The sequence below is a fragment of the Oryza glaberrima genome, chromosome 2 (genome assembly GCF_000147395.1).
Source record: "Oryza glaberrima chromosome 2, OglaRS2, whole genome shotgun sequence".
Taxonomy (NCBI): Eukaryota; Viridiplantae; Streptophyta; class Magnoliopsida; order Poales; family Poaceae; genus Oryza; species Oryza glaberrima.
The window spans coordinates 3142749-3155123 of record NC_068327.1 but is presented as its reverse complement, the minus strand read 5'-3'; the positions used below and the strand labels follow the sequence as shown (position 1 = coordinate 3155123).

At 43.8% G+C, this 12375-nt stretch overlaps 2 protein-coding genes across 3 annotated transcripts; both read left to right on the top strand.

Moving 5' to 3' along the window:
• Window positions 1-5350: 5350 nt before the first annotated feature.
• On the top strand, window positions 5351-7814 carry LOC127763879 (polyubiquitin). The gene is made up of 2 exons (XM_052288680.1): window positions 5351-5516; window positions 6479-7814. The coding sequence occupies exon 2, from the start codon at window positions 6479-6481 to the stop codon at window positions 7622-7624; it is 1146 nt and encodes a 381-aa protein (XP_052144640.1). The 5' UTR covers window positions 5351-5516; the 3' UTR covers window positions 7625-7814.
• Window positions 7815-9106: 1292 nt separating this feature from the next.
• LOC127763880 (peroxidase 3-like) lies at window positions 9107-12243 on the top strand. 2 transcript variants are annotated; one of them, XM_052288682.1, is made up of 4 exons: window positions 9107-9471; window positions 9566-9760; window positions 9842-10004; window positions 11344-12243. In XM_052288682.1, exons 1-4 carry the CDS (start codon window positions 9220-9222, stop codon window positions 11778-11780), a joined length of 1047 nt encoding a protein of 348 aa, XP_052144642.1. In that variant the 5' UTR covers window positions 9107-9219; the 3' UTR covers window positions 11781-12243. The 2 variants fall into 2 exon arrangements, with proteins under 2 accessions (XP_052144642.1, XP_052144641.1); XM_052288681.1 differs by having other exon boundaries at window positions 9566-10004.
• The last annotated feature ends 132 nt before the right edge of the window (window positions 12244-12375 follow it).

Below are 12375 nucleotides of genomic sequence, written 5' to 3'. Positions count from 1 at the left end.
AATTAATTATGCGATAATAAGCTGTTCCGTTTTTCGTGCCGGAGGGATAGACTCCCAACCGACACAAACGAACGCAACCTTAAAGGGAAAAGGTAACGGTGCCGCTAAATCTTTATAGAATAGAGAACCTAACCATCCCTTAATACAAATTTCACATGAATCAATTTATTTCCCACATGAAAATTCATGACATTTTAAGAGCATGTTTGGTTACCCGAATGCCTTCAGCTTGGCTCATATGTTTTATCCAAACTGAGGTCGGGACTACCAGATCCAATAGTACTGAACTTACGACCATCAGATCTAGTGGTTGTGAGGTTGTGGCTCACCGTCTACTACAAATAGCCAAAGAGGAGGGGGGGAGGGGATCCACTGGTGAGGGGGCACGATGGAGGCGACGACAAATTGGGAGGCACAAACTAGCATTTGGAGAAAGAGAGATGACTCAATGTGTGACCCTATCTCACCTCCTACACCGACTTGGTGCCTGCACGAGCACAACCTACATGAGGAACGAAGCTCACCTCCTCGTGTTTCTAGCGATTTTGGATCAGGTGTTTGTTTCGCATGAATGGAATGCTGGAACTAGACCCCGACGGTCATACTGACAACCAAATAACCGTCACACATAGGTGTGAGCCATCCTTAGAGCAAGAATAATATAGGAGCCCGCCATCGGCTCTAAAGCTTATATTATAGCAGGCTCTATACACTTGTTCTAGTATTAATATTTTGTTTTAATATTATGGGGGTTTAGTGTACACTCTATCTCCCATCTCTTGATGTGGATCTAGGTTGTCAAAGCACCTAGACGCTCATGCCAAGCGGACGATTGTAAAGGAGCCAGCTTCTTTATCTCACATCTGATTTTCCTCTTCCACGTCTATACCAGCTAATCGTCCACCTATTAGCCATAGTCTTAAATGCAGCTAACCAAACACGCCCTCAGCAGTTGATAGTACTACTAGGCCTTATTATTGGCCCAAAATTTGGTGTTGGGCCAGAAGCAATCCGGCCCATTTTCCTCCCAAGACGTCTCCTCCCCGTCTCGGTCGCCGTTCCTGCTTCTTCGTCGTTGCCTCCTCCTCCCCCCATTTCGTTTCACCTCTCGCCGCGATCCATCCAAAATCCCCCAAGCCGCTGCAAGGATCGTCCAATCAATCCGTCGTCCTCCTCCTCCTCCGCCTCCGTCTCAAGGTGCGGTGTTTCCCTCCTCCTGTATTTCCGCCTCGTTGTTTCGATGTTCGATGTGATGGTTGGGAGGCTTGGGAGTTGAGAGAGGAGGGGTTTTAATGGCGGAGCAGATCTGTTCGTGTTTCTTGAGTTCCTGACGCGATTGATGTTGGTGCGACCTGCGCGATTCGTGGAGCGTTATTAATCTGAGGCCTTTTTTTTTTTTGGTGATGCGTGGATGGAATTTCTCGCGTGTTTTTGTATGTGTATCTCGCTGTATCAGTTTGGGTGCAGATGCCCTGGAGTTGCCTCCAAATCAATCTGGTGGATTTCAGCTGATCTAAGCCATTGGTTGATTTCTAGCGGGTCACACATCATTTCGATCCTGATATTCTTACTCCGCTGCAACACATCAATCTATATGCATGATGCATCCGGGACCTATACTGCCTTTTGACATGCCACTCTGTAATCTGTATCTTATTAGCTTCTGGGGCTCTATCAATAGTTGACAACCAATCCTTGATTGGAGAAGGAACATCTTGTGTGAAAACATATCACACTGGAAACAGCAACATATTAGTAGTTATATACTTGTTTCTCAGAAACTTTGGACACTAATGTTTACTGCAATTGAATTAATTTTAGTACTATCTCCTTTTTCTTAGATACAAAAGAGCCTTTCTCTTATATAAAAGGGAGGGAGTATTTCATTAGCAGATCAACAGTGAGAATTACAAAATATGGCACAGGCATTATGCCGTAACTTAAAATTATTCATTGTCTTATTAGTTACCAATATATAACTCATTGCCTCACCGATAAAATGTGATAGATGTATTGCGTGAATGAAAAATTATGCAACACCATATAGAGGGAGAGGTGTTCAGCTATCGTGCATGGAGGAAGGGGTGTTCACCATAAAGGGGAGAAGAAGGTGACGTGGCTACATCTAGGGGATCTGTACCAGTATGTGTTTAGCATCTGTTTGTCTTTGGTTGACTCTGATGCCAATATGATTTTCAGAACCCCGCAGAAATTGTTCAGCTATGCTCACATAATAAAATATTCTTGTGTATTGGTGTGGCCCAATCTTGCTTGACAAATAACGAACCTGTTTCTGTTTTGGGCCCAAGTCAACTTCTTGTATTATGCTTGTAGGAATGAAGTGGTAGGCTCTAGGTGTATAATTTGTCATGTATGTTTGAGGTCATGTAATTTTGAATAGGTGTAAGACTGTTCGGATACAATGTTGCTTAGTAACATATGCATGCTTTGTTGCATACTTGATACTTCAGACCTCCTTTTTTAGGTTTTGTGATTTGAAGATTGTGAGTGACTAACTGTTAACTCTATAAAATCCTGGTCTTGAGCCATGTTCAGCCATGAAACTATGCGATGATGACCAAGAAACCTCTTTGGCTTAAAATCTCATTCTGCATCACAGTTCACGCTGTCTGGGGTACTTTCGCTAGTTAGGCTTAAATCATGAAAGAAAAAAAATTTGTATGCTTTACAACACATGGATTTGCTTCACATGAAGAAATGTGTTTAGGTGTCATGTTTAAAGCTGTATTTTAATTTGTAAAAAACATTATTTTAACTTAGGTGCTAATGAGAGAAATTTAACAACTTATATATGGCTGCATAGCAGTTAGTTAGTACTCCTCTAAGTAAGCAGTTTAAGGAAAACAGTGATGATTTCTAGTGTCATTAGTTCTCAAAGTCAAATACAGTAATTATACTAATTCTGTATGTTTTTCTTTATATGCAAAAATGTCCATAAGAAAGATAAATTTCTTTCCATATTGATATAGATTTGTCTTGGTTCCTTCTGTTGTGATGCAGAATGACAGAATCACCGTTTTTGCCGCGCGAGAGGCTCTTTAAGCAGCAGCAGTATTTTCAGAACTTGACCAAGCACACGTATCTGAAAGGGCGTTATGATGTGGTCACCTCCGTTGCCATTCCCCTCGCTCTTGCCGCCTCCAGCTTGTTTATGATAGTGAGTCTGGGGTTCTTTTAATTGATTCCTGCGTTGCTTGTTTTCTCTGGTCTTGTTTACGTTCAGACAGTGACATGTTTCTTGTTTTATAAACAGGGCCGTGGGGTGTACAACATGTCTCATGGAGTCGGGAAAAAGGAGTGAACGACATGGTTTCCTCTCATTTCAGTACTTCAGCATAGGGGTGATAGCTTCAAGGCTTCCTATGGTGTCTTTTAAGTTGCACAAATAAATACTGTTGAAGTTAACTCTTGTTATATTACTGTTGGTAACTGTGGATTTCTGATTTAAGCAAGCAGTTGTCAAGATGATGGTAGTATTGGAATATCAGTTTGTTTACAGTATCTATTAATTTCTATATTCTTACCTCACCTTTTTCTCCCTTTCTCAGCAGTATTCATATAGCCTTGTAGGGCTCATGGTATATACTGTGTTGTTTGTATGCAGCAAGTCCATGAACAGTTTCAGGCTGGTGTTGGTAGCCTAATCTGCATGTTTTTGTTCTGGAGCACTTTAGTTTGTGTGATCTTGCCTATTCATGTCAAGTTCAGTTAAATCTCCAACCGAGTGGCATCTGATACTTCATATAGTCTTACATTGCCAATAGGAGTCCGGAGGGAAAAAAAAGGACACCAATCCATAATTCATACTACAACAGTTTGGTTACACATGATTTTATTTGGAACCAAAGATTAGAATTATGGAGGGGGCAATGTCCAAGTGAATCAGCATAGGCTGCCGTATGAAATTGTCAGAAAACAGCTGCAGAAATGCAAATTTCATAAAACAAACTACTAGTACTGTTTGTTCATTGGTCTTATCCAAAACTTAGCCACTGCAACAAGTTCTTGACCCTTAGCACAATCATATTGTGCATGCACTTGTTTATTGCAAAGAATGGTGCGTAGGGAACACGCATGATTTTTGAAATGCTGGCACATAATTTTATCATTAGAAACTGGAATGCAACATGTACCCTTTGTCATGGTTTCTTTCCGAGACATTGCACTGTTTTTTTTAATCCTATCATTATCATAATGCCAAGAACTGGTCACCAACCAGCAATTTGCATCATGGTTAGTTGAGCTGTCCCCATGTATCAATAGGTGCATTGTATTGGTCCAAAATATAAATGCAGTGGATGCAACCTATCTCATGGCCGTCAACAAAAGAAATCAAAAGGGAAATGCACCATCTTATATCTCCAGTTTATATGAACAGATTGGATAAGATCATAAGATCAAGTGGTTTATATTATTTTGAGGAATATAACATGGATTCATCCTAATCACTCGTCTAGGCAGTATGTGTATTCATGATGGATATGGTACTATACTTCGGAGTTTTTTCTTCACAAAATAACCTGTTATTTTGACCTCCAACCAAACACGAATTATACCAAAAATTGGGTTATTTCATCTATAGTACAACTCTATTATAAACATGCAGTAAATTATCCTACACATATACCAAAATTCAAGTGTAATAATCCTAATACACAGACTTAAAAAACAAACTATTTCCTTTTTAAGAAAAGGAAAACCATTTTTTTAACGGAAGGAAAACAAATTCGGGTCAAGGCGGAAGCCAGCGCGCCACCCCACGTCAGCGAATACGGAGGCGCGGGGTTGACGGCGTCACCCGGTCCTAACGGCGACCAACAAACCAGCTAGAAGAAATTACAGTAAAAAAAAAAGTAAATTGCACTTTGGTCCATCTTTTATTACCCAAGTTTTAATTTGGACCACCCTTAAACCTATCTTTTTAATTTGGACCGGGTAAATTTACCATTGTTGTGGTTTGGACTAACATGAACAACTTTTCGTCATGTCTAACTTCCTTTTCGGCAAACATATGAACCATATATAGAGGAGATCGGCCGTATACTAGAGCTGATGTGTTTAAGGTCGTTGATTGCATGAGAAAAAAAATCGTTTATGGTGATCCAAATCGTAACAATAGCAAATTTATCTGGTTCAAAGTGAAAAAATATGTTTAAAGGTAGTACAAAGTGAAACTTAAATGTGGTCCAAAATGTAATTCACTCAAAAAAATAATCAACGAGACGTGTACCAAACGGAGACAAACGGCATCTTCTCGAAATTTCCCAACCGCTCGCTCGCCCGCCTCGTCTTCCCGGAAACCGCGGTGGTTTCAGCGTGGCGGATTCTCCAAGCAGACGGAGACGTCACGGCACGGGACTCCTCCCACCACCCAACCGCCATAAATACCAGCCCCCTCGTCTCCTCCTCTCCTCGCATCAGCTCCACCCCCGAAAAATTTCTCCCCAATCTCGCGAGGCTCTCGTCGTCGAATCGAATCCTCTCGCGTCCTCAAGGTACGCTGCTTCTCCTCTCCTCGCTTCGTTTCGATTCGATTTCGGACGGGTGAGGTTGTTTTGTTGCTAGATCTGATTGGTGGTTAGGGTTGTCGATGTGATTATCGTGAGATGTTTAGGGGTTGTAGATCTGATGGTTGTGATTTGGGCACGGTTGGTTCGATAGGTGGAATCGTGGTTAGGTTTTGGGATTGGATGTTGGTTCTGATGATTGGGGGGAATTTTTACGGTTAGATGAATTGTTTGATGATTCGATTGGGGAAATCGGTGTAGATCTGTTGGGGAATTGTGGAACTAGTCATGCCTGAGTGATTGGTGCGATTTGTAGCGTGTTCCATCTTGTAGGCCTTGTTGCGAGCATGTTCAGATCTACTGTTCCGCTCTTGATTGAGTTATTGGTGCCATGGGTTGGTGCAAACACAGGCTTTAATATGTTATATCTGTTTTGTGTTTGATGTAGATCTGTAGGGTAGTTCTTCTTAGACATGGTTCAATTATGTAGCTTGTGCGTTTCGATTTGATTTCATATGTTCACAGATTAGATAATGATGAACTCTTTTAATTAATTGTCAATGGTAAATAGGAAGTCTTATCACTATATCTGTCATAATGATCTCATGTTACTATCTGCCAGTAATTTATGCTAAGAACTATATTAGAATATCATGTTACAATCTGTAGTAATATCATGTTACAATCTGTAGTTCATCTATATAATCCATTGTGGTAATTTCTTTTTACTATCTGTGTGAAGATTATTGCCACTAGTTCATTCTACTTATTTCTGAAGTTCAGGATACGTGTGCTGTTACTACCTATCTGAATACATGTGTGATGTGCCTGTTACTATCTTTTTGAATACATGTATGTTCTGTTGGAATATGTTTGCTGTTTGATCCGTTGTTGTGTCCTTAATCTTGTGCTAGTTCTTACCCTATCTGTTTGGTGATTATTTCTTGCAGATGCAGATCTTTGTCAAGACTCTGACCGGCAAGACTATCACCCTTGAGGTGGAGTCTTCTGACACCATCGACAACGTCAAGGCCAAGATCCAGGACAAGGAGGGCATCCCCCCGGACCAGCAGCGTCTCATCTTCGCCGGCAAGCAGCTGGAGGATGGCAGGACCCTTGCTGACTACAACATCCAGAAGGAGTCCACCCTCCACCTTGTCCTCCGCCTCCGTGGTGGCATGCAGATCTTTGTCAAGACACTGACCGGCAAGACCATCACCCTCGAGGTGGAATCTTCTGACACCATCGACAACGTCAAGGCCAAGATCCAGGACAAGGAGGGCATTCCCCCGGACCAGCAGCGTCTCATCTTTGCCGGCAAGCAGCTTGAGGACGGCAGGACCCTTGCTGACTACAACATCCAGAAGGAGTCAACGCTTCACCTTGTCCTCCGTCTCAGGGGAGGCATGCAAATCTTCGTGAAGACTCTGACCGGCAAGACCATCACCCTCGAGGTGGAGTCTTCTGATACCATCGACAATGTCAAGGCCAAGATCCAGGACAAGGAGGGCATTCCCCCGGACCAGCAGCGCCTCATCTTTGCTGGCAAGCAGCTGGAGGATGGCAGGACCCTTGCTGACTACAACATCCAGAAGGAGTCCACCCTCCACCTTGTGCTCCGCCTTCGTGGTGGTATGCAGATCTTTGTCAAGACCCTCACAGGCAAGACCATCACCCTGGAGGTTGAGAGCTCGGACACCATCGACAACGTCAAGGCCAAGATCCAGGACAAGGAGGGCATCCCCCCAGACCAGCAGCGTCTCATCTTCGCCGGCAAGCAGCTCGAGGATGGCCGCACCCTCGCTGACTACAACATCCAGAAGGAGTCTACCCTCCACCTGGTGCTTCGTCTCCGTGGTGGTATGCAGATCTTCGTGAAGACCTTGACTGGGAAGACCATCACTTTGGAGGTTGAGAGCTCTGACACCATTGATAATGTGAAGGCCAAGATCCAGGACAAGGAGGGGATTCCCCCAGACCAGCAGCGTCTGATCTTCGCTGGCAAGCAGCTGGAGGATGGACGCACCCTCGCCGACTACAACATCCAGAAGGAGTCCACCCTCCACCTGGTGCTCCGCCTCCGTGGTGGTCAGTAACCAGCCAGTTTGGTGGAGCTGCCGATGTGCCTGGTCGTCCCGAGCCTCTGTTCGTCAAGTATTTGTGGTGCTGATGTCTACTTGTGTCTGGTTTAATGGACCATCGAGTCCGTATGATATGTTAGTTTTATGAAACAGTTTCCTGTGGGACAGCAGTATGCTTTATGAATAAGTTGGATTTGAACCTAAATATGTGCTCAATTTGCTCATTTGCATCTCATTCCTGTTGATGTTTTATCTGAGTTGCAAGTTTGAAAATGCTGCATATTCTTATTAAATCGTCATTTACTTTTATCTTAATGAGCTTTGCAATGGCCTATGGGATATAAAAGATTATTCTGGAGGGAAGTGATGCTGGAAGGATTATGCTGTCCTGATTTATATTTGGAGCCACTATGAGCATTTGGGCTTTCTTTTCAGAACGCTGTTGGCGTGTGTTGAAATCTTTGCGACATTCAATTTGATATATGATTCGAGGTAATTGGGCTTTAATTTGTCATCTCATGTAACATCTTTTTGTTTCTTCGCTGCTTGATTTCTCTATTTCGTAGCATTGGAAGATAATAGTAGAATGATGATATACTCCAATACTTGCAATTTCAAAACCGTTAGAAAGAAAGGAAAATCACGGCTAGGGGAAAAATTCTCTCTGATGCGTGCATCACCAAAATCTGATTGATTGACATAAGCATTGGAACACAAATAGAAGATGGAGAGGTGGACATGTTTCCGAGACAAATAGCATTTGAGCTCACATTGTTTTTGATCCGTGGCTGTGCCATACGCGATAATTTACTAAACTTTCCCTTGCCCCTTGGTAATATAAAGCTTATAATGTATACACCGAAATTGAAAAACGTATTAGTTCACTCTTCCTCCTTTTTCTCAGCAAAGCGTGTTCATCAATTTTATTCCACATGAATGTGATTGCGAATTGTGACCAGGAATGCATGATTTAACAATCCCGATCAACCCTGTTGTCGGTGGTGGCACTAAAAATTACCAAACAGCAACCTATCAAGCAATGACAAATACTTTCCAATCCAAAAAATGATCCAAGCCAAAAGTCTGACAAAAGGGAGGAGGAAGCTTCAGAGCTTTGGAACCTTGCCTAAGCAAGGCAATGGCAGGAAAGAGGAGGAAAGGATCAAGTTCTTTTCTTGCTCTTTCTTCCACCCACGATGTACCAATCGATCACCCATCAATTCATCATCAAGATTGCAAAAGTTAAACATGATTCGAGAAAGACTAAAAGAAGCTAGATATAAAGCAGAGAAATTAAAGCGAAAGAAATAGATAGAGGAATCAAGTGACACTGTCACACGCTTCTCCCGGTTCCATTTTGCGTGCGTGCATGTGGAGGCATATTTTTCACTGTTCCTTTCAAAATCATTGGCGAATCCAAGTTAAATTACCCTGCTTTTTATACTGCATTTTTCTCTCAAAAAATAGATTTCGAACTAAGTTTGAAGTAATCTCACTCTCTGAAGAAATGTCAGTGTTAAGTAAGCTCAGGACTATTACTACTAGTGTATATAAGCGGTTCACTTCACAAGTTTTGAGTTAAGTTGAGTTGCGTAGTCGAGTGCGCGGCAATGGCGAGCACGAGGAGGCGACGCGCGGGCGGCGTGCCAATGGCGGTGATCCGGCTCGGAGTGGCGGCCATCGTCGTCCTCGGCGCCGGCGTGATCGGCGGCGCGCGCGCGCAGCTCAGGATGGGGTTCTACGACGAGAGCTGCCCCGCGGCGGAGCGGATCGTCGGGGAGTACGTCCGGCAGCACGTCGGCCGCGTCCCCACCGTCGCCGCCGCGCTCCTCCGGCTGCACTACCACGACTGCTTCGTCAGGGTACGTGCGCCGCGCCGCGCCGCGCGGCCGCCTTTGATGCGCGTGCAATGTCTGCAATGTGTTTGATGGAATGTGTTGTGCGTTTGTCAAAAAGGGCTGCGACGCGTCCATCCTCCTCAACTCGACCGGCAATGGCGGCGCGGCGGAGAAGGACGCGGCGCCGAACCAGACGCTGCGAGGGTTCGACCTCATCGACCGCGTCAAGGGCCTCGTGGAGGCGGCCTGCCCGGGCGTCGTCTCCTGCGCCGACGTCCTCGCGCTCGCCGCCCGCGACGCCGTCGCCGCCATCGTAAGCTCTCGAGCGCTCGCCACGGTCGCCGCGCGCCGCGCGCACTGGCCGGAGCCTGACGATGCTGAACATGCTCTGCAGGGAGGGCCGTCGTGGCGCGTGCCGACGGGGAGGAGGGATGGCACGGTGTCGAGCATGCAGGAGGCGCTCGCGGAGATCCCCTCGCCGGCGATGAGCTTCCCGGAGCTCGCCGGCTTGTTCGCCACCAAGGGCCTCAGCGTGCGTGACCTTGTCTGGCTGTCAGGTACGTGATGATTATGAACGAATTCATTAATTCACATTATTAATTACTATCCTCGTTTCATCATATTATAAGTCATTTTGATTATTTTCTAAGCCAAACTTATTTAGGTTTGAAAAACATAGCAATATTTTTAACCTATAAAAAAGAAATTATCAAAATATGTTAAATGCTAGATGTAATGAAATTAATTTGGTGTTATGAGTGTTATATTTTTTTTATAAACTAGAAAAAATGCCCGTGTGTTGTAACGGGTGAAGTCTATTTTAATCTTATTATTGTTCACTCTGAAATTCACTGTGAGAATTCGCTTGGATATATATTTTTCTAGAAAATCATGCCAAGTTAGCATGCGAGTTTTTTATTGAGATTTCTTATACGACTGTATTTCCAAAAGCGAACGAACTTAAAACCTGACTCAAATACGGATCTGTATTTCCAAAAGCAAACGAACTTAAAAGTCGACTCATACAAAAATGACGTACCAAAGTACCAGTAAAAACATCTTCAATTTTTATAATAGTAGACAAGAGATAGAGATATAGATTAAAATCAAAATATAAAATTAAAACCGACTCAAACACAGATAACAGACCGCGGAAATATCTTTAATTTTTATAATTGTAGAGATTTGATCAAATTTTCAAGAAATTTGACAAAAAAAATTCGAAACAACTTATATTATGAAACCGAGGATACTTAGTACCACTTATCTGCACAAACTAAACAACTCGGATTACTCTAGTTAACCAGGTCCAAATTATACTGTTAGCATGTAATTAATCTCAGTTATCAGCTAAACTAAACAGATTACTCTAGTTAATCAGATCCAAAATACACTATTAGCATGTAATTAATCTGCACTGTCGGTGGGAGACATAATGTAGAAGCTGTAAGATTAATTTCAGAGAGGAAAGCTTTGTGTCTGAATTTCCCATCCTTTGTTTGCTGACTAGGCATCTGCATGTCTGCATGCAAAAGGAGCACGAATAATAGTTGCTTTCTATCTGTCAGTTCGTGTTGATGACTAGTCAATTTTATCTACCATTGAACTGACTTAACTTGTTCAGCAATGTCATAATTTCTACAGTTATGATTTATGACCAATGTAAATAAACTGAAATAAATAGATTTATATAATCTCGTAAGTTAGCATCAAATCAACCGAAAATTTGGATGCTCGATTCATGTCCAGAAAATGGCGATCTACAGCAAGCCAACATCATAAAAATTCAAGCATGATTTTGTGCAAGAATGAGGAGTTAAGGACACATGTGTGACATTATCACAATGAATTCTTGGGTGTAAAATGATTTCTGAAAAATTGCATCCGATCGCGCAGGCGCGCACACCATCGGCATCGCCCACTGCTCGTCCTTCGCCGACCGCCTCTACAACGGCGGCGGCGGCGCTGGCAATGCCAACGGCAACAACACCGACCCGCCGCCGCTGGACGCCGCCTACGCCGCCAACCTGCGTGAGCGCAAGTGCAGGACGGCCGGCGACGGCGTGGTGGAGATGGACCCCGGCAGCCACCTGACGTTCGACCTCGGCTACTACCGCGCGGTGCTCAGGCACCGCGGCCTGCTCCGGTCCGACGCCGCGCTAGTCACCGACGCGGCGGCGCGGGCCGACATCACCGGCGCCGTGGCGAGCCCGCCGGAGGTGTTCTTCCAGGTGTTCGGCCGGTCGATGGCGACGCTGGGCGCGGTGCAGGTCAAGACCGGCTCCGATGGGGAGATCAGGAGGAACTGCGCTGTCGTGAACAGCGGCCACTGATCAAAAGGGGAGTTGATTTGCAATTCTTCCTGGAAATTTTCAGTGGATAGCGTGATTTTGTTCTTACGATTTCTTCACTTTTGTCATTTGAATTTGGTGAAATTCTAGTAGAAATTTTGCTGCGCGTGTTCTTGTTGTGTTCAGTGTCGTTGCTGCAACCGGCAAAGCTGTGTTCTTTTGCTTTGAAGTGTGCTGTAGTAATTTATAGCTGATGAGAAAAAAAACAGAATACATACAGTTTACAGTATGAACAGAAAATAAGACAAAATTCTCCAAATTAGCGTCAAATGAAGTCTGTATGCATGCACAGGTAATAACAAAGCTTGCAAATACATCAAAAGACAGCCATGATGTATGCTACTTTATTTGGAACTTCCTGGCTTACATGCTACTTTCATCTCAAACACAACCATGTAGGAAATTGGTCTCATCACCAAAACATGTTCTTTTTTTCTGACCAAGGATGCTACCCGACTTACACTAAAAGCTAGTAACAAGAGTTCATCATCACAAGAACAACAAGCCAAATCTGGCAACAGAAAATTACATCTCATCGATGGCTGAAATAAAGGGATAATACCTACTGAACCTTAGA